This window comes from Eschrichtius robustus, chromosome 11, assembly GCF_028021215.1.
Source record: "Eschrichtius robustus isolate mEscRob2 chromosome 11, mEscRob2.pri, whole genome shotgun sequence".
Lineage (NCBI taxonomy): Eukaryota > Metazoa > Chordata > Mammalia > Artiodactyla > Eschrichtiidae > Eschrichtius > Eschrichtius robustus.
In genome coordinates this window covers 64,498,256-64,519,871 of record NC_090834.1, presented here as the reverse complement: position 1 = coordinate 64,519,871, position 21,616 = coordinate 64,498,256, and the positions used below count along the sequence as shown (strand labels likewise).

Below are 21,616 nucleotides of genomic sequence, written 5' to 3'. Positions count from 1 at the left end.
ACCTGTTGAATGGGTGGCTCTGCTTGTGCTGCACGTTGTTACTTTATTTTTTAATTGAAGTATAGTTGATTTACAACATTGTGTTAGTTTCAGGTGTACAGCAAAGCAATTCAGTTATATATATATTTTTCAGATTATTTTCCATTATAGGTTATTGTAAGATATTGAGTATAATTCCCTGTGCTATACAGTAATTACTTGTTGCTTACCAGATACAAACTACTATGCATGTTGCTACTTTTAATTCAAAGCTTAAGTCCTTGGAAGATGTCCCTGTTTGGCAGCTGAAAGTGAGGCTCAGGGTCAAGGGTGTTTCTTGTACAATTAACTCACACAGCCATTTCTCATTTTTTTTTTAGATTTTTTTCCATTGCATAATCAAAGACTGTTAGGCTGCATTGCTATGCGAGACAATGAACAAAACAATCCAGCAACCTCTGGTGAATCTCTCCACTAGCATCTACTAGTAAGCCAGCAATTATCTTTCAAAAGCAGTATAATTCTCAGATGCCGGAAGCATTGCCTAAATGTTTCTGTTACATTTTTCCTTTTAGGTCCTGCCGTCTCTCTCCCTCTCCCCAAATCGTCTTGGTGGGAGAGGCAGAAATCACACACAGACCTCAAGTCTCATCTTTCTTATAGGGCCCAAGGGGTAGGAGCTGACTTGTAACTTGGCCAGGATCAGTCACTGAGGCGCCTCTGAACTCTATTCAAAGTATGTGGCCTTTTGGATAACCCAAGATGTGGAATGTATAAGAATTCCAAGGTGGAGCAAATTTGGACACTAAAGCCCAAACACTCCCATTAGTTGATGTTCTTTGTTGCAGTGGGAGATATCACACACATTTCACTACCTGTCATGGGCTTAAGTACTACTACTCCAGGAGGCCCCCATCTGCTGCATCCCTCATGGCTGGTCCCCGGACCTGACTGAACATCCTCTTCCCCTCAAGTATGAGGTTAAGAGCTGCAGTGCCTCTGTCACTTTTGTTTCAGGGCACCTTTGCAACATCATACAGTGGGGCACCTGACCACTGAGGAAAGAAAGAAAATAAGGATGCTGAATGATATCATCTAAGGCACCGTAACCTGATCCATCTCTTTCAGAGGTTTCCTTGAGTTTCTTTTCACTTAAAGTAACCAGAGCAGATACAGGCAGAGGCAGGGGGCCACCGTCAAGTCAATCTTTGTTAGGCAGATATATTCCAGGCAGGTCCAGCCCTCATGAAAGCTGTAGTGATTTCTTTTAAAATAAAGACAACTCTGCCTCATAGTATGTATGTTCTGGGAAGGGGACAGGCCAATGTATGAAAAGAAGCCTTGAGAAGCAGGGCGGGCAATACCTTTGTTTCAATTTTTTAAAGAATTTGGTAGGGCCACGCTCCCTTCAAAGCTTCTAGGGGAGGATCCTTCCTTACCTCTTTCAGCTCCTGGACACTTCAGGCTTTCCTGGGCTTGTGGCAGCATGATTCCACTCTCTGTCTCCATTGTCACATGGTGTTCTCCTTGTGTGATTCTCTTCTTCTTGTAAGGTCACCAGTCATATAGGATTAAGGGCCCACCCTACTCTAGCATGATCTCATCTAACTTGATTACATCTGCAAAGATCCTATTTCCAAATAAGAACGTATTCACAGGTATCAAAGGTTAGGATTTGAACATATATTTTTGGGGTGACACGATAAACCCACACCAATTGGTTTCCATTTTTCAAACCCATACCAAGGAGTTTGAGGGGGTGGGTCCCAGTCACATCCCTGATGGGGAAAATAAGATCTTTAAACAAGATCAGGTTGCACTGCCTTAGAGGGTATCATTCTGCATCTTTGCTCTCTTTTCTTCTTTCCATCCTTATTGGAAGCTGTAATATGGCCTTTTCTTGGATACTTTGTGATCAAGGTCATACTACTATAATTTCCATCAATCTGGGCTTTTTTGACTCAGGGCATTCTTCTGGGTTGCCCCCAGTTATTTTTATGCAGCTCATGGGCTTCTATTTTCCAATATCTGCTAGTTTCTATGGCTTTTATAGTTGAAGTTTTGGGAAGATCAGTGGAATCATCAGTGGCTTTGTTGCTAAATTTTAAGGTCATCCTTGTTCTGCATATCCAGAGAGGAATTCAGCAGGTCTTTGAAAAATATCTATCCACATAGTTCTTGTTTCCAAGTGCATTGGGCTTCTTTAGTACCAATCCTCAAGGCTAGTGATTCTTTCATAGGCTTCCTGTAGCAGATATTTTTGATTGACTATCTATCCTTAGCAGTACTCAGATTTTATACATAGATAACCACTTTTCCGCCCAAACCACCCATGTGCACCTAGGCAAGCTGACCCTACCCTGCTCTAGAAGTGGGCCTACTTTGTCAAAAGGTAATTATCAGCTCTCTTGTCAGTGATGGGTTAAGGAACTCATGCTTAAGCCCACCAACGCAGAGCCATAGAATTTGGTTCTGGCATGGCCATTTAATTCAGTGGAAGGCAACTGGAAAAATTCTTGGGGGCCTCTGGGAAATAAATGTTCTAAATTTTAAGATGGTCCCCTCTTTTCTCTTGATCTTGTGCAGAGATGTGAGGCCTGGAACTGCTGTAACCACCCTGTTCCCCGTCTGGAAATGAAGCTGACACCTGTAGAGGGCATAGCTGAGAGAGCTGTGACTGACCCACACTTAAGCATCACTCTACCATGGTCTTTTTCAATTATGTTTGGATTGGATTTCCTGTGTTTAAGAACTGTTTAAATTGGGTTCTCTGTTCCCTTAGTTTGAAAGTATTTTAACTGGCACATCCTGATAGGTCTCTCTGAGCAAATATAGATCCACTGGAGGAGATGGTGATTCCCATTAGGCTCCCAAGGGGCAGAGGGGGTCAGGCTGCATGAACTTGTATTTGTAGAATTTGGTCATTAACTTAGCATCACCAGATTTCTGGCAATAACTGCTCATCCTCTGCTGTACTTCTTTGTAAATCGGACCTCAGGTCTTTTCAGGCCCACGTAACTATCCCCTGAATGACAGTTTCTTCCATAGTCATCAAGCGGCCCTCAGAGATTGGGTGAGGAGAAGCAGAAGGAGAGACGTCATCATGATCAATGGATTGCTTGGATTTCTGTGCCTACCATCAGTTTACCAAGTACTGCTAGAGACAAGGCGTGGGGTTTTCCAAACTGATGACATAATGAATCCATGACCCACATCATTAACTGGATCCTCTATGTTCACTCTCTCCCCCTCCAGGCAGCAATTTTAAATCTTCTTCACTCTCAGTAGATATTCTCACCTATTTCCAAAGAAAATTTAAAAAACATCAGGTGGGAGCCACAACTAGCCTCCAGGAGAACAAAGACATACCAGAACCTACTCTAACACTTTTAAAGGTTTCACAGGAAGAGGTGTCCTGCCTGCTCTCCAAGCTTGGGGTGCAGGACCTAGGCTCTGATGGGCTTAAAGAAAGAGAGGGAAAGGACTAGAAGAAAGAAAACAGGGTAATGCTACACAACAGTAGGAACTAGAGAAGCAGGAAATGAGGCCTGTGGCCAAACCCTGGTGATGACTATTAGGAAAATACCAGAGGATGCCTCCTCACTCCCTCCGCCCCTCCTCTGTCCACATTGCGGGGCCTGCTGGGTCCCAAAGCGAGGCCTCAGGCTTAAACAGTCTTAGGTTTGTAGCGGAACATCCAAGAACCTCCCTGTCTACAGCGCCCAGCCTGGGGCGCAAACGCAACCCTTTGAAGCTTGGGAGGCCAGGGCAGGAGGCTGAGGAGGCCCTTTGGTTACCCCTTTGCTTTGCTAACATAGTTTCTCTGCCCACTCGATGCAAACAGCAAAATTTTCCATGGCTCGCCCTCTGCAGTGGGGAGAGTACTTTCCAGAAAGAGGCACACCAGGGAATTGGAGTGGGGGAGGGAACTCACACTCAGAGCGAGAGAGTTTGCCGGGCTGGGTGGGGCGGATCCCGGGCCAACCTGCTTCCCCGCGGGCCTCCGGGGCGGGGCGGCAGAAAGGGGGAGCGCTTCCGAAGGACCCCACCACCAACATCCCGTCCCCCCGCCTTCCCTCCCGCCGCCCGGGAAGGCCAACCCCGCCTGCCTGAGTCACGGCCGGAGCTGGGGAGGAGCCGGGGAAGGCGGCCCCAGCCCAGAGCGCAGCCGGCGGCTTCAGGGAGAGCCAGGGCAGGGCAGTCGGGGAGCATGGGGGAGAGCGCGCTGGATCCGGGGCCTGTTCCCGGAGCGCCGGCTGGGGGCCCGGTGCACGCCGTCACGGTGGTGACCCTGCTGGAGAAGCTGGCCACCATGCTGGAGGCGCTGCGCGAGCGGCAGGGGGGCCTGGCTCAGAGGCAGGGCGGCCTGGCGGGCTCCGTGCGTCGCATCCAGAGCCGCCTGGGCGCGCTGAGTCGCAGCCACGACACCACGAGCAACGCGCTGGCGCAACTGCTCGCCAAGGCGGAGCGCGTGGGCTCGCACGCCGATGCCGCCCAGGAGCGCGCCGTGCGCCGAGCCGCCCAGGTGCAGCGGCTGGAGGCCAACCACGGGCTGCTGGTGGCGCGCGGGAAGCTCCACGTTCTGCTCTTCAAGGTCAGTGACCTCAGGCGTCCCCTGATCGGGGCCTTTCCTGAGGGCCACCACCTGGGGGCTCCCCCTCCCATCCGCCTACCACACCCACATACCTGACCCTACCCTCCTCCCATCTCGTGGAACCCACTTCCAGGGCCTCGCGCCCTTCCCACCACCGAGCCCCAGCCTTCCCTCACACCCCTGAACCCAGCCAATCAAAGCCCGCCCAGGCCACGTCCACAGCAGTTGCTCCAAGTCCCAGCCCATCCCCAGATGAAAAGAACGGTGGTGGCAGTGCATCCCGAGACAGTTCGCCCCCTCCTCCTGTTCTTGCCCCTGCGGCTACCATCCTGTCTCATGTCCCTAACCGGGTTCCACAGACTTCTACAGTTCCCCTGCCCTAGCTCTCCCCACCTCCCTCCAACCCACGCCCTCCTTTCCCACGCCTGCCTTTTCTTTCCCATCCGGGCTGCGGAGACTAAGGGTGGGGTGGGTTCCCCTGGTGTCATTGAGGAGGGAGGCTCAGGCTGGTGCGGGATAGGGGGCTGCCAGGGCCAGTGCTGTGTCCATCACTTGCAGGAGGAGGCTGAAATCCCGGCCAAGGCCTTCCAGAAGGCGCCGGAGCCCTTAGGCCCGGCGGACCAGGCCGAACCTGGCCCACAGCAGCCAGAGGGCGAAGGTGGGGAGAGCTCAGACGAGGAGGAGCCCGTGGAGTCCAGGGCGCTGCGGCTGCGGCGCGCCGGGTTGGTACATAGCTTGCGAAGGGCCTTTTCGGGCCGGAAAGGGCCTGCAGCGCCAACCCCCACGCCTGTTAAGCCTCCTCGCCTTGGGCCTGGCCGCAGCCCTGAGGGCCAGCCGGAAGCCCAGCCTGAGTCGGAGTCTAAGCAGGAGCCAGAACCTCCGCAGGATACCGAGGAAGATCCCGGGAGACCTGGGGCTGCCGAAGCAGCAGCGGCTGTGCTCCAAATAGAGAGTGCGGCCTGATGGCCGGTGCTGCCTGCCTCCCCCGTGCCGATGCCTAGCCCCGAAATAAATCTTCCTCTCAGAATGCAGCGTTCCGGCCCAAATAAGGAGTGAATCCTGCATCCACAGCCCAGCGCTGGCCCTCCCTTCCTGGCTTCTTAAGCCCAGCACCCTGTGTCCTTTAAAAGAGCAGCCACTCACACCTGCTTACACTCACCGTCAATAAAAGTCATGGCACCTAATCCGGACTCCATGTGAAGGGGTGGGGGAAAGGCGATGCAAGGAATAAGACAGACGTTGGAACCTGGAGTGTGGCTTCCATTTCAAACAGATCATTGTGTGATCTCTCCAGTTTCCACTGAATCCTGGGCTCTCCCCCAGTGGCACATAGACATATCCTTCTGGCTACTTGCTCCTTCAGCACTTTCCTCCTCAGGACACACAATCATAATTCTTTCCCAGCATCTAGTACAGTCCCTTGCTGTAGGTGCTCAATAAATGTCAACTTGTGGTTTTCCCCTTAGTCTCTTCTTCCTCTACCACCTCTTAAAAGTTGGGTTTTCCGAGATTCTGTTCTTAGCCCTCTTCTCATTCTGGGTATTCTTCCATTAACTCCCACTGCTGGGGCTCTCCTATGGGCCACATACCCCCTAGACCACTGTCTTGAGTTGTATTTGAAAAGGAATCCAAACTCCAAATGCGTCCAAAAGAAGCAGCGTGTCTTCTACCTTTTAATTAAGTTCAATTCAACAGCTATTTATTGAGCACTTACTATGTATCATTCAAAACTGCTCCTCCTCCTGTGTTTTCTTTGCCAGTGAATGGCACCATCATCCATCCAGAAACCTGGGAGTCTTCACTGGCTCCTCCTCTCTCTCCTTCCCCTACCATGTGGAGACAGTTATCCTGCTGATAACTCTGATCTCTTCTCTTTTCTTAATACCCATTGCTGCTGCTCTGTTTCAGGCTTCGTCTTTCATCTGACTGTTATTTGAACTGCCAATCTGATCACATCACCCTCCTGATCCAGACCCTTCAACAGTTCCCCATCACCTTCAGAATAAAGTCAAAGTTCTTGAATGTTACCTTCAAGGCCCTTCATGAGCTGGTACCTGCCCATTTTTGTAGCCTTACCTCTTGCCACTTCCCCTCATTCTACTACTGAATCACGATGAGCCGTGTGCGCCCACTCTCATCTGTACTGTCCTACAAAAGTCAGCAAGGTACCCCCGTTTTAGGGCCAGATGCTTCTCTTCCTTGCTCCCAAAGCACCACTTGCACGCTTCAGTGCTAACTGCACTAATGGTGATTGTTTGCCATTACTCTCCCGCCACCACCCCAGCTCCACTAGACTGTGGCTCCTTTGCAGTAGAGACTGTTTTATTCATTTCTGTATTTCCCATACCTAATACTATGCCTGGTGCACAGTAGGCCCTCATGAGCATCACAGGAAAAAGGAGAAGTGGGAGGGGGTTGGCTCGGGGTAGGACTGTGGTCATCCACCCATTCATTCAGTCATCGTTGTATGAAAATACTTTGAGTACCTATTGTGTTCCAGGCCCTATAGTAGCTCTCGTGAACACCAAGATGACAATCCCTTCGGAGACACTCAAGGACCTCAGAGTGCAGGGAGATACAAACATATAATGACTGATGTAAGTGCAGTGATAGTTATACGTAGGTTATTTTGAGAGGAAAGGGGAAAGGGACACAACCTAACCTGAAGGAGGAAAGGGGGGGAATGTTCTTGGAAAAGGTAAATAGAGGGATGGGAAACAGGAATGGTGAGGGGCAGTAGAGTTCAGTGGTTAATGATTTGGGTGCTTAGTTCCCTCAGCTGTTCAAAGGGATAGTGATAGCCCCTACTGAGCTGATACGAGGTTACGTGATGTTAAGTGCCTAGCACAGTACGTGGAACATAGTTTGTTTCAGGTACATAATCCATTTGTCCACTCATCTGACAAATATTTCCTGAATTCCGAGCGTCTGCCAGGCACTATTTTAAGACCTGGGGATACAGTGACACACAAGAATGACAAGATCCCTGCCTCCGTGGACTTAAATTCTAGTAAGGGGAAGACAGGCAATAAAGAAGTAAACTTATAAGCCAGATAAAAACAAGTAAATGTATGAACTAGAAGGGCCTTCTGGTTATGGGCTCTGAGGAAAACACTAAGGATACAGATAATTACTGGGGAGGATGAGTGCTTTAAATGAGGACGTTGGAGACTTAAAGTGGGACCAGAGTTCAACGGTGACGTTTTAAATAAATTTCTATGGATTCAATTAGAAGAGTCCAAGCCCCTACCTGCTACAATTGGTAGGAAGTCTGTTTCCAGTCACTTTAGGGCTCTTCCACTTCCTTCGATTGTGCAATTATACCAGGGGGTTCACACCATCTCAGTTGTCTCTCAGACTGTGTATCTCTGCTGCTATTGCTTCTTATGACCACACGATGCCACTGTTGGGGTACCAGTGTCCTGGTTGGTGCCTCATCCTACAACCCAGAGGTCCGCCTGTCAAGCTCTGTGCCCTGAACCAGAAGTCTTTCCATGGAGGGTGGCTCTGCAGTAGCTCCATTTCCTCTGGAGAAATTCAGGGCTCCGCCTCCAGGCTTCCAAACCTTAGTGCACAGACCATGTCAGCTTCCCGGCAGCCACTCATTTCAAGGTTTTGCCATCACTGAGGGGCTGGTCTGAACAGGCTCAGTTCTCTATCCCCAAAGAAGAATAAATCCTTGTTCCATTTCAAATCCTTGGAAATCCAATTTCCCCCTTTCAACCCCCGCACAAAATTGAGAGCTCAAATGCACGTTTCTCACATAAAATAGCTTGATAGCTCATTGGGAAGCACACAAAGGCTCAGAGACCCTGGACCCTGACCCCTAGGAATCCAAAGGCTTGGCTAACTTTGGTGGGGGATGTTACTTTTTATTCCTTCCTGATGCTTCTACCGCACCAAGTAATAAAAATCAAGTTAAAACAAAAGCGACTTAATTTTTTAATAGTTCTCTTCGTGACATTGCATTCTTCATCGTCACTGCTATCATTATTATTACTATTACTATAAACTAAAGGGAATGGAGACACTGACACAGAGATCCAACTTGGCATCCAGCATATGTGACATTTAGGTGGCTGCTTTAACCAGGGGGGAGGCACACTGGTGGATTACCAAAATTCAGAGACTCGTTCTCAGTTTTTAAGATCAGAAATGCAAATTTATTATGTGTTCCACCATGATTAGGCTGAAAGGGATTAATCAGCAATAACCGAATTCAGAAAACACTGATTAACTTGAATCATTAATTTCCCTGAGAAGTCTAACTGGTAAGTGAACTAGAACAATCTAGCTAGCTAGTCAGAACAGTTTCCATTCTGCAAGAAAGTCTACATGGGAAACTGAAGTAAGATCTTAAAGTGTAAAGAAACAGAATAGGGCTTCCCTGGTGGCTCAGTGGTTAAGAGTCTGCCTGCCAATGCAGGGGACACGGGTTTGAGCCCTGGTCCGGGAAGATCCCACATGCCGTGGAGCAACTAAGCCCGTGTGCCACAACTACTGAGTCTGCGCTCTACAGCCCACGAGCCACAACTACTGAGCCCGCGTGCCACAACTACTGAAGCCCGTGGGCCTAGAGCCCGTGCTCTGCAACAAGAGAAGCCACCGCAGTGAGAAGCCCGTGCACCACAACGAAGAGTAACCCCCGCTCACCGCAACTAGAGAAAGCCGCGCACAGCAACGAAGAACCAAAGCAGAAAAAAAAAAAAAAAAAAAAGGAATAGTGAAAACAGGATGAAGATAATGGGCAGGATTATCCAACCTGCCTGCATTTTTTCTGCTGTGATATTCCTCCTGCATGGGTAAGACTACATTCCTGGTAGGAAGTGTCTTCCTCTGTTAAGTACTGGAGATCCTTTTGACTTCCCTTTACTGAGAGTTGAATCATATAACTTCAGCATTGAAGAGAACTAGAAAGCCATTGAATCCACCTGCATTTCCAACACTTAAACATCCTTTACCATTTTACAGCCTATCCTTAGCTAGCTTATATTTGAAAAAGTCCAGTGACAAGGAACTCACTGCCTCTTAGGCAACTCTATTTTTGAACAACTTTAACTGATAGGAAACTTTATAAGATCACAGTATGTCTTTATGGTTTCCCATATGTGGCAGTTGGCCTCACTTCTGCAACATCTGTACACCAAAATTCCTTTATTTTTATGATGTGCGTGTCCTTGGAGTCCAGCTCCAGCAGGGCACACAGGACTGACTTAGGTAGGATTTCTCCCACCATCTCTTCCTTAGGCTAAACATTGCTGCTTTTATTCAGTCATTCCTTGTGATATGTTCCTTCCAATCTTGGCCTTTCTTTGGTGAATTGTTTTAGTTCATTTGTATCCATGTTAAATAGAGAGGTGGCAAAGTACATGGAAAAAACATCATCTTCACAGCTGAACTTTACTGCTGGTGAATGGGAATTCTCTTTTTTTCAGGTCTGTTAGGAAGATTAAATAAGGTTTTTCATGTATTCATTCATTCACTTGATATTTGCTGTGCTAGGTGATGGGGATGGATGGTGTATTACACAGAGAAGAGTGCTGCCCTCATGGAACTTATATTAAACTGGAACTTATATTAAGCTGGAAATTGTAATAAAATTTTAAATAGGTGCTATAATGAGAGAAATATAAGGTCCTATAAGAGCCCCAGAAATGGGACCTTTTATCCAGTAGGGTGGCAGTAATTACAGAGGAGTCATTCCCTCCAACCTGATTTCCTCTTTTATTTTTTTTCTATCCTGTTGTATTATTTCTTATTATGTAAGTTTCTTAAGTGACTTTTTGGAATGACCTGATATATAATAAAAAATCGTCATCTGAGTATCTGATTGACACACTAAATTGAACACATCTAAAACTGTGCTCCTCTTTTCTCAAAAGTCATGATTCTCCTCCGTTAATCACCTTAGAAAGTGTTACAATCAAAGACATGAATTTCACCACCCGCCGAAATCCCTGCATCCAATGAGTCACCAAGTCCTGCATATTCTTTCTTAGTAATTCCTGTGAATTTTTCTCTCATAAATAACTAATACATTTGGGTCCACTAGGAGGATTTGAGAAGAAACCCTACAGTCTGGAAGGCAGAATAGAGAACCGGAGAGAAGTTGAATATTGCACTTTTCTCCTGGGCAAAATGGAGCTAATCATACTACCTACCTTGTAGGTTTGTTGTGAGTTAAATGGGTGGATACGTGTAAAAGGCTCAGAATTGTGCCAGGCATATGAGAGCTTAACTTTCACTGTTGTTTGGTTACGGTCACTTGATCCCTAAACTCAGTCAATCCCGAAACCAGGTATACCATGGACGTTTTCATTTATGTGAACTAATAAATATGCTATTTGTTTAACCCTAGTTTTAGTTTTTTGGATGTATTTGATTTACCCCCGCAGCTGAAAGATTCCTAATAGATACAGTCTCATTGGCGCTGAAACCAACATGAAGGGCGAGGGCAGCATCTCATCCTTGTATCCTCAGCACTTAGTGCAGGACCTGTCACAGAGTAGGTACTGAATATTTGGAGAATAAGCAAATTTATTCCATTGAGGTGCTAGGGACACGGGAACGAACAAGAACCTGCCCTCGAGGAGCTGGCTCACAGCTGAGCCTTGTTTGTTGTCCTTCGTTGGAGCTCTGTTGCATCCTCCCAGGCAGACTAAGGCTTAGTAGAGACAGTACGTAGGGCCCACAATCCTTTCTGGGCCCGTGACAATGCTTTACTTTTTTTAAAATCAGAAGAAAAAAAAGAACTTTTAGGTAAAAGAAACATTTTAATATATGATGTTAATATATTGATTACACAACACAGTTGTAAAATGTAATTAAAAATGTGGTTACCAGAGGCAAGGGGGTGGGGGGCATGGGAATTGGATGGAGGTGGTCAAAAGGTACAAACTTCCGGTTATAAGTTAAATAAGTACTAGGGATGTAGTGTACAACATGATCAATATAATTGACACTGCTGTGTGTTATAGATGAAAGTTGTTGAGAGAGAAAATCTTAAGAGGTCTCATCACAAAGAAAAATATTTTTTTTCTACTTCTTTAATGTTGCCTCTCTATGAGACGAGGGATGTTCACTAAACTTACTGTGATCATCATCTCATGACACATGCAAGTCAAATCATTATGCTAAACGTATACAGTGCTATATGTTAATCATGTCTCCATAAAACTGGAAGAAAAACAATTTTTTAATGGAGGAAGGAGCTTGTCATCTGCCATTTAATTTTCTAGTTTCTTTCCTCCTTTTTTTAGGGTAACTTTAAGTTCTGTTCAATTTTTTTTTTTTTTACATCTTTATTGGAGTATAATTGCTTTACAATGGTGTGTTAGTTTCTGCTGTACAACAAAGTGAATCAGCTATACATATACATATATCCCCTCCCTCTTGAGCCTCCCTGCCACCCTCCCCATCACAGGAGCACAGAGCCGATCTCCTTGTGCTATACAGCAGCTCCCCACTAGCTATCTATTTTACACATGGTAGTGTATATCTGTCAATGCTACTCTCTCAATTCGTCCCGGCCTCCCCTTCCCCCCGCCGTGTCCACAAGTCCGTTCTCTACGTCTGCGTCTCTATTCCTGCCCTGCCACTAGGTTCATCAGTACCATTTTTCTAGATTCCATATATATGTGTGGTATTTGTTTTTCTCTTTCTGACTTCACTCTGTATGATAGTCTCTAGGTCCATCCATGTCTCTACAAATGACTCAATTTCGTTCCTTTTTATGGCTGAGTAATATTCCATTGTATATATGCACCACATCTTCTTCAACCATTCACTGAGTTCAGTACAATTTTTAAAACTATTGCTTATCATTGAAAGAGGTGATTTCTTCTGGACTGTATTTGGAGGAGATTCACTGTATGGTGAATGAGCCAGGGCAGTGATCCAGGCTAGCAGGAATTCTCCGTATGACACAGAGTTTTCAGTGTGGCTTTTTCTCTTTTCTTTAGCAATTAACAAGGCAGAGTTTTCCTTCTGCTCCTTGAAATTACTTGCTGCAGGGTGGTGGTCTGTTTGATTTCTTGGTCAGCTCTGCAAGTTCTACTTGTGTAAGCATCAGACTCATTTCAAGGAAGCTCAGGCCTGCAGCCCATGGACTCTGTTCTCATTGCTGCAAACTAAATTATGTTTCTTCTGCACTTCTGGATGTGCCCATTCACTGTGTGTTCTGCCAGCTCTGTGCGTGTGTCTTTGTGGTTTGCAGCTGTGATCATCCTTGCTTTGATCCTCACTGCTATTGGCAGCGCTTCCTATTTGTGGTTGGGGCTTTCAGATGTTTCCTAGTTTCATCAAAGATGCACAGAGTTTGCATTTATGTTTATCTTTCCTACTTTAGGATTTTTTCCAAAATGATAAGATGAGGAGAAAAATACGCAGTGCAGATATGGGGCATCATGTAACAAATATGCACCATTTCCCTCCCCCATGAAGGTTTAAGAAATTTCAAATTGATTTTATAGAGTATAGATCCAAACAGGGTGTTCAAGTCATCTGAATGTAATACAAATATCTCTGAAAATTAAAGAAAAACATAACCTCATCCAGGGAAGCACTAAGGATCATGAACCCAGAGCGTTTAGCTCCTCAGATGGCATTCTCATGCAACTAACAGAGAATAGTAACTCATAGATAAAACAGACAAACTCTTATTAATGGAATTTTACCTTAAATTCTCCAGCTTTTACAATTTTGGGGGATTAAAGTATAGACAACTTTTCCTTAGAGTCATAACTTGATCCTGCTTACTTTTTTCACACACACACACACACACACACACAGATTTTAAAACATTTTAATATTTACCTTAGTTGAATTCCAGTTTCTAGGGAGACCTTTGGAGAACTCTCTATTGATGTCTATACACACATATATATATACATCTACATATGGATGAACACACACACATACGCACACGTATATATATATACACACGTATATATATATATACACATATATATATGTACACGTACACAAACTTACACATGTATTTCTACCTCAATATTATATTTCATACATTTCCAAAAACCAGTTAGGAATGTCAAGTTAGAACTAAATTAATATAACATTAAAACACAATCAAATCATACTAAAATTATTAGAGAAAGAAATAAAATTACATTTCTGAAAACTTAAATGAGCAAGTTTGTGTAGAACAATATCTACAAATCCAGCTGATCTTCACAAAATCGCCTCTCAAAAGATATTTCCGTTATTATCTTGTGTTATCATTTACATTTAGTTCTCCAAATATCAAGCCAGACATAATAGCTTTTTTGTTTAAAAGCAAATAGAGAAGATTTAGAAAACTTTATCCATAAGAAATTTAAGTCATTTCAGCTTTAGTTTAATAGCTGACTCTTTAGGGATTCCCTGGCGGTCCAGTGGTTAAGACTCAGCGCTTCCATTGCAGGGGGCACAGATTCGATCTCTGGTTGGGGAATTAAGATCCCACGTGCCGCGTGGCGTGGCCAAGAGGAAAAAAAAAAAAAAAAAAGAAAGAACTGACTCTTTGCATGGATTAAAACATGCCTTTTCCATATCCCCCAAATGCATCTTCTGTAATAATTTTCTTGATTTTGACAGATATAAAACATATGGCCATCTTTAAGAATTAAGGCTCATAAATGACTTATTTCACCAATAAACATTTTTCTATTTTAATTAGCAACAGCAAATAAGGAAATGCCCAAATTGAGAGATAATACATCTTGCAGTTCTATTATATTATATACTTTTACCACTATACTTTTAGATTTAAAACAAAACATTTAGAATAAAAGTTGCCAAACTTGGAATTGTACAAATTAATTCAAGATACCTCATATAGGAATTTGACTGAAATGGGAGCTGTGATAGATTCCCTCTCCTTCCTGATTCTGAAGCATCAGTTTCTAGGTAGAATTTTTGACTGGCTGAAAAGACCCCATCCATCCTTGTCTCTCCCTCTAGAATTTATATGTAGGAGAAATTTCTTTTTCTTTTTTTAGGTCATGTTGTGCAGCATGTGGTATCTTAGTTCCCTGACCAGGGATTGAACCTGTGCCCCCTGCACTGGGAGCATGGAGTCTTAACCACTGGACCACCAGGGAAGTCCCATGTGGGAGAAACTTCTTGATAATTATTTGGGTATATTTTGTTTTAAGTATCTTTATTTTTCTCCCTGATATGTTGCTTGATTCAGTTTATCAAGATCATACTTATCCCTGAAAGAGAAAATTCATGAAAAAACTATTCTGAAAAAAAGTCACGACTTTAGACATGATTTAACTCAGGATGGCATTTTACTTTCCTTGAATGGTGTCCATATTACTTCAGTATACTTGAGAACTATAGTTCATTTTGGGATACACAAAGCTGATAGTAAAAAAATGTTTTCACAGGCAAATCACACATTTAACCAGAACTGATAATATTTACAATTTCTCAGCCTTTCACACATATAACTCACACATTTGTTCTGGTCAAAATGCACTCTTCAAGAAATAAGTTTCAAAAAGGAGTGTCTCATATTTATGAATGGAAATTTCATGTTCGCAACTAACTATTTTCTTAAAAAAAATTTTTTTTAAGTCTTTAATTTGTTACGATATTGCTTCTGTTTTTTTATGTTTTGGTTTTTTGGCTGCAAGGCATGTGGGATCTTAGCTCCCCGACCGGGGATCAAACCCTCACCCCCTGCATTGGAAGGTGAAGTCTTAACCACTGGACCGCCAGGGAAGTCCCTATTTTCAAACATTTGCTTAGAAGGCATCTTTTAGAGCAAACACATTTTGGAAATGTTGTCACATTATTTCAAGATCAGAATACCCTCTCCTGCCCCCAACTCCTGGAAGACATTTCTTTCCTCCATGGACAGAAAGATTAAAAATATGCATTTCAAACAGAATAATTCAAAGCTAAAAGCATCGGTTTATAATTGGGCAGGTATAAGTGCTTACAACTTCAATATTTTAGTTTGTTTCCAGTTTCCACTGTCACCACTCTCACATCTATTGACTTCTATTCAATTTCCTTTTGCTAAGTTAAGAGTCTTCATTATTTTAGATCCTCTCTATTTTAAGTTGACACGTGGAGGGACATTTTACATAAAGTAGGAATTATTATTTCTTTGATTTGATAGACTTTGCCTTTAAAATTTGCAGAACATTGTGTGGATCTCAGGTTGTTGATGTACCCAGGGATATATGCTAAGGGATCAGAGAATAGAGACAACATCAGCAAAAGGAAAAAAATCACAAATGGTATCCATTAGGGAAGTCCTTAACAGATCATGTCACCACCTGCAATATCATGGGAGAACAGGTTTTGGCACTGAGAACTTGCTGATCCCTAGATGATGGTATAGACTCAGCAGAGGCTATGGTGGAAACTGTGGCAGGCATGAGATACATTTGTGGGAGAGTGAAAAACTGTTCTCCACTACCAAAGTATCCTCCTTTCTGCACAGTAAACAGGTGATAATATATTGAGCATACTAGTGCAAAAGGCCCTTTATGTGTCTAGACAAAGAAGTTCACTATAATTGTTATTATTCAGTATTATTCTGGGAGTTCTACTTAATATAATAAAATGAGAAAAAATATCTGAAATATTGAATATGTAAATATATGGGAAGGTGTCATTAATATTAACTTAGCAAATGTAGAACACTACGAATTGTGTAATTCCCTTAAAAGATACAAGTACATGAAGTGTACAACATATATGCCATAGAAAACTATTTACTTTTTGGTAGTGGGATGGAAAAAGATACACTTATATTTTTTATATTCTATATTTCTCCAATTATTTGCACTTATAAATATGTATTAATTTTGTTAATAAAAAGGGAAACTCTACCTAACTCAGAAGCCCTTAAGTGATAAGTAAAATAGCTCTCTATTTCTTTCCTTTAAACATACATAAATACTTCACATAATCATTGTCAAAATAAAATTTTATATTTCTTAATCAAACTATATATATGTTCCACAGCAGAAGTATAAGCAGAAATCTTGAACTAAGAATTATGTAATTTTTTCTTTTGTGTAAATTTTAGCCTTTTTTCTTTCCTTTTTTTCTTGTGACTATAGGCATATATATACATAGCCCAGGAAATTTTTGTTATAAAGAGTTAAGCAATCAATGTAGGAGTTATACACAAAGAAAAATATAACATCTACGATTATGAAATTTCATGCAGCTATCAAAAGTAAGATAATTTTAATTATATAAGAAAATTCTCAAACTATAATAGTTAAAAGTATCAGAAAACTATACCGTTTACACAGTAGGATCCCAGCTATGTTTTAAAATTAAAATGTAGGGCTTCCCTGGTGGTGCAGTGGTTGAGAATCCGCCTGCCAATGCAGGGGACACGGGTTCGAGCCCTGGTCTGGGAAGATCCCACATGCCGCGGAGCAACTGGGCCCGTGAGCCACAACGACTGAGCCTACGCATCTGGGGCCTGTGCTCCGCAACAAGAGAGGCTACGATAGTGAGAGGCCCGCGCACCGCGATGAAGAGTGGCCCCCGCTCGCCGCAACTAGAGAAAGCCCTCGCACAGAAACGAAGACCCAACACAGCCAAAAATAAAAAAAATTAAAAAAAAAATGTGCATAAGAGGAAAAAGACTAGGCTAAAATGGTAACATTGATGAGAGGACAGGTCATACATTTTCTTCTTTAACCTTTTCTCTTAGTTTCCAAATCAAGTAATTTTTGCAATGAGTACATATTACTTTTGTGAATAGAAAAAAGTAAATTAAAAAAATGTTAAACAACAATACATTATAGTTTCAAGTAAATAAAACCTGTCAGAAATGAGACTGAAGTTTATGAGTGCAAAGTCGAGGTAGGAAGATTGAGGCAATTCTATGCTGACATGTGGAGAATTCAGAGAAGAGCTGAAGAGACTCAATTTAGTAAGAGTGCCTCATTTGATTTATAGGGAATGGTGTCTTGAACCTGTAAATTTATTTTTCCAGCATCTAAATCAGGTACTTTCAGATTGTGCTGAGAAGACAAAAAAAAAAAAAAAAGATGACAATCTTTGGTAGGAGCTCAAGTGTCTGCAGGCAGCCCTTCCTCCCTCGACAGAGCTTTAATAATGGAGTACTCCTACATTCCAGCTGGGCAAGCTCATCTCCATCTCGTCAGCACGTAGAGGAAAATGAAACTGCAGGTGTCCGAGTTACTCATAGGGAGCTAAAGCTAAATAAAGAGGTGACATGGTGGAGGTGGGCGGTGATGGCTTGAATCCTAAGAACTGGCTTTCAAAGCATAAGTACTTACGTTGCACAGAGTGTCTACAAACCAGACATATGACTGAACAGACAGAATGAAAAGACAGGAGTCTTCACTGGGGAAAAATAAGACAAGATGGCCTCATCCTATGTAATCACCAACCTCTTGTATACTGTTTTTTTTTTTTTTTGGCCGTGCCACGCAGCTTGCGGGATTTTAGTTCCCCTGACCAGGGATCGAACCTGTGCTCCCTGCAGTGGAAGCTCGGAGTCTTAACCACTGGACAGCCAGGGAATTCCCTTGTATGCTGTATTTAAAGCAGCATCTCAGAAAGTAAGCTTGCCATCTTCCACCTCATTTTGTTTCCCCCCCTTACTTCTGTGAACTATATTTCCATTCTTAATGCTCAAACATTTTGTTTCCTCCCTTTCAATCATCTCCCATATGTGCATTAGTTAACAAATCTTGAAGAAGCTAGCTATGCAACATTTCATAAATCTAGTCCCTCATTTCTGTTTTATTGCTATTACCCTCATTCAGAGTCTCATTGCCTCTGATTTGAGCTCCTGAAATCATCTCTGAAATATCCCTATTCCAATCTACCTGATATACTCAGTTGGTTAAAACACTATTCTTGATTTTCTCAAAACCCCGTGACCTCCTCTTCCTCTTAGCCAAGGTTGCATTCTTGTATATTTGCTATAGTCTATTCGTGTAATTGTTCCATTCCCCACTACACTGTAAGCTCCTTGAGAGCAAGGATATATTGAATTTATCTTTCAGTCCTTCACAATGCTACATGTTTATTTAGAAGTCATAAAAATGCTTGGGGCCTTGGTATATAATTATTAACTTAGCTTCCCTCTCTTCCTACCCTGGTGCCAAGAAGCTCTTTCCAAAAACGTGCTTTAGGTAAGAGAAATGGAACTGATATGTCCTCTCTGAACCGTAAAACCTGCCTCCTGAGCACCTGTTTCCCCCCCATATCACCAATCAGTGACGGAAATACATTAATGCAAGTCCATTCAAAACAGACGGGGGTTATCATCCCCTTTTCATAACTGCCTGTTTGCTGGTAGGTGTCTGTGCCTCCACCTTTGTTGGGGATTGATGCCCATGATGTGTTTTCTACTAGGCACAAGTAGATGCAGCTTCTGCATTTTGAGAGACACCAGCTCTCAACTGCACACAACTCTGCGATGACTGCCGTTATACTGTCACCACCACACAGTTTCCTCTGCTTACTTTCCTGGGAGCTCTTTGTTCTGTCACTGGGAAGCTCTTCTCCTCAAGCCTTCTTCTACCCTACCATTGCCAGTACTCTGATATTCTGTTATACCTCCCTGCCCTTGCTCCGACCAGGGTAAGTTTTCCCAAAGAGGGAATCTTATTGCTCTCACCATGCCCCTGGAAGTGCAGATCTTTCAACTATTATTGTTTCAGAAGGAAGATACTGTTTATACGATTTCTCTTCTGTCTTACCAATAACTCAGTGCAATCTATCTCTCAAAGGAAGGGGTGGGATCTTGATCTTTTCTCCAGGTTAGTGGGTTGAGGGACTTAACAGAATGCTTCAAACAGACTCATGGTCCTTTGACTTTCAAGTATATTACCTAGACAGACTGTTAAATATACTAAACCTTATGATAGTGAAGGGGGAGGGTTGCTCCTCTAAGTCTTTGTTATTTAGCCACTAATATGGCCCTAGACTTCCAGGATATATAAGCAAGTGAGCATAAGGTATTTGGTTATGATCATGGCCTCCCACACTTTTTTCCCTAAAGGACAGACACAATAAGACCCACACGTTTGCCTAGGAGTTTTCAGGTTATACTAATAAGAGGGAATTGAATAGGAAAAATGGAGCTCTGATCTAGATTAAACAAAAATGAACTTAAGGCTTATTTGAAGATGGCAGAAAACTGTAAGGCTAACAGAAACACCTGAAAACAGAAGACATGCTTCCAAAATAAGACAAGAAATCTCAATACCAACAGACAAAAGTAAAAAAGAAAAAAAAATAAACAGTTTAACATCATCAACAAAGAGCAAAGCTATAGAAGCCAAACTGTAGAGAGAATCTCTGCAATGCGTTAGACTCTTAGTGGATGGATTTCCCAGAACCCCTTAAAGGAACAGCAACATAGATTTAGCTAGAGTTATGTCCTAATTTCCTGATTCCTGTCCCCTGGTCACAGTTGACTGGACAGGACAAAGCATTCCATCCAAATTAGTCAATCACAATCTTTTCTCTACACCAGTGGTTCTCAACTGGAGATACTTTTGCCCCCAGGGGACATTTGGCAATGTCTGGAGACATTTTTGAGTATCAGGAGTGGCATCTAGTATTTACAGCTCAGTGATACTGCTAAACATCTTACAAAGCACAGGACAGTGCCCCCAACAAGAATTAACTTGTCCAAAATGTTGATAGTGCTGAGGTTGCTGAACCTCATAGTTGATTGATCCCTGCTGTGAACCTTACGCAGGCTGTTCCTTACTCGGATATCTGCAATTAAGAAGTGAATGAAAAATATTCTCCTGGCATGCAATGAAGGAAAAAGATGCAACATTAATTTAGGGTAACCCCTTTGCCTCACCAAAGACATTACATTAAAACAAAACAAAACAAAACCAAGAACAAAAAACCCAAAAAACCAAAAAATGCAGGTGTGTGTGGAAGTATTCTCATAGGGACTTGGGGGGAAATTTTGTTCTTTTTCTTTTCAGAAATACTAGCACCCATTACCAGGACACCTACTTGTGCCTTTGTTATAATGCAACAGGGTTCTTGGATGTGTCAACAGAAAGGCACCACAATCAAACAATACCAGAGCCACCAGCAGAGTGAAATAAAAGCAAGCAAAACTATGTAAGATTATTTGCCAGAAGTGATTTTTAGGGCAAGATACAAAAGGGCATCTTTATTCCTGTCCTGCCCCTAGGTTCTTCAGAACCTTTTTTTTTTTTTTTTTTAGATTCCATATATGTGTGTTAGCATACGGTATTTGTTTTTCTCTTTCTGACGCACAGGGAGATCAGCTAGGAGCTTTGTGACCACCTAGAGGGGTGGGATAGGGAGGGTGGGAGGGAGACGCAAGAGGGAGGAGATATGGGGATATATGTGTATGTATAGCTGATTCACTTTGTTATACAGCAGACACTAACACACCATTGTAAAGCAATTATACTCCAATAAAGATGTTTAAAAAAAAGATACAAAAGGGCAAGTATATGTCTATGTGTGTGCATTTTTCAGAGGCATTTAACAGTTATTTTTAAATACTATTTTCTGATTGTGATTTAGGTGTGATTACACAGAAAGTGAAAAGAGATGCTGTGTGAATCCAGTGAAGATAAATGTCATCATCACAGCAGGAAGTTAAAATGGGACTTGATGATGCAGAAAAGGGCATTCAAGTCAGTGGATACTGACCAGGCCTGTCAGCAGTCTGCCTGAAAATAACAAGGAGGATTTTTTTTTAATAACTTCATTTATTTAATTTATTTATTTGGCTGCGTTGGGTCTTCGTTGAGGTGCGCGGGCTTCTCATTGCGGTGGCCTCTCTTGTTGTGGAGCACGGGCTCTAGGCGCGTGGGCTTCAGTAGTTGTGGCTCGTGGGCTCTAGAGCGCAGGCTCAGTAGTTGTGGCGCACGGGCTTGGTTGCTCCACGGCATATGGGATCTTCCCAGACCAGGGCTCAAACCCGTGTCCCCTGCATTGGCAGGCGGATTCTTAACCACTGTGCCACCAGGGAAGCCCAACAAGGAAGATTTTAAGACAGAGCTGTGAGCCCCCTTGAGAGCT

General features: G+C 43.2%; 1 protein-coding gene across 1 annotated transcript; it reads left to right on the top strand.

The window, feature by feature from the left end:
• The first annotated feature begins 3,982 nt into the window (after positions 1-3,982).
• Positions 3,983-5,757, top strand: CAVIN3 (caveolae associated protein 3). Its single transcript, XM_068554792.1, has 2 exons — positions 3,983-4,573; positions 5,132-5,757. The coding sequence occupies exons 1-2, from the start codon at positions 4,190-4,192 to the stop codon at positions 5,534-5,536; spliced, it is 789 nt and encodes a 262-aa protein (XP_068410893.1). The 5' UTR covers positions 3,983-4,189; the 3' UTR covers positions 5,537-5,757.
• Positions 5,758-21,616: the final 15,859 nt, after the last annotated feature.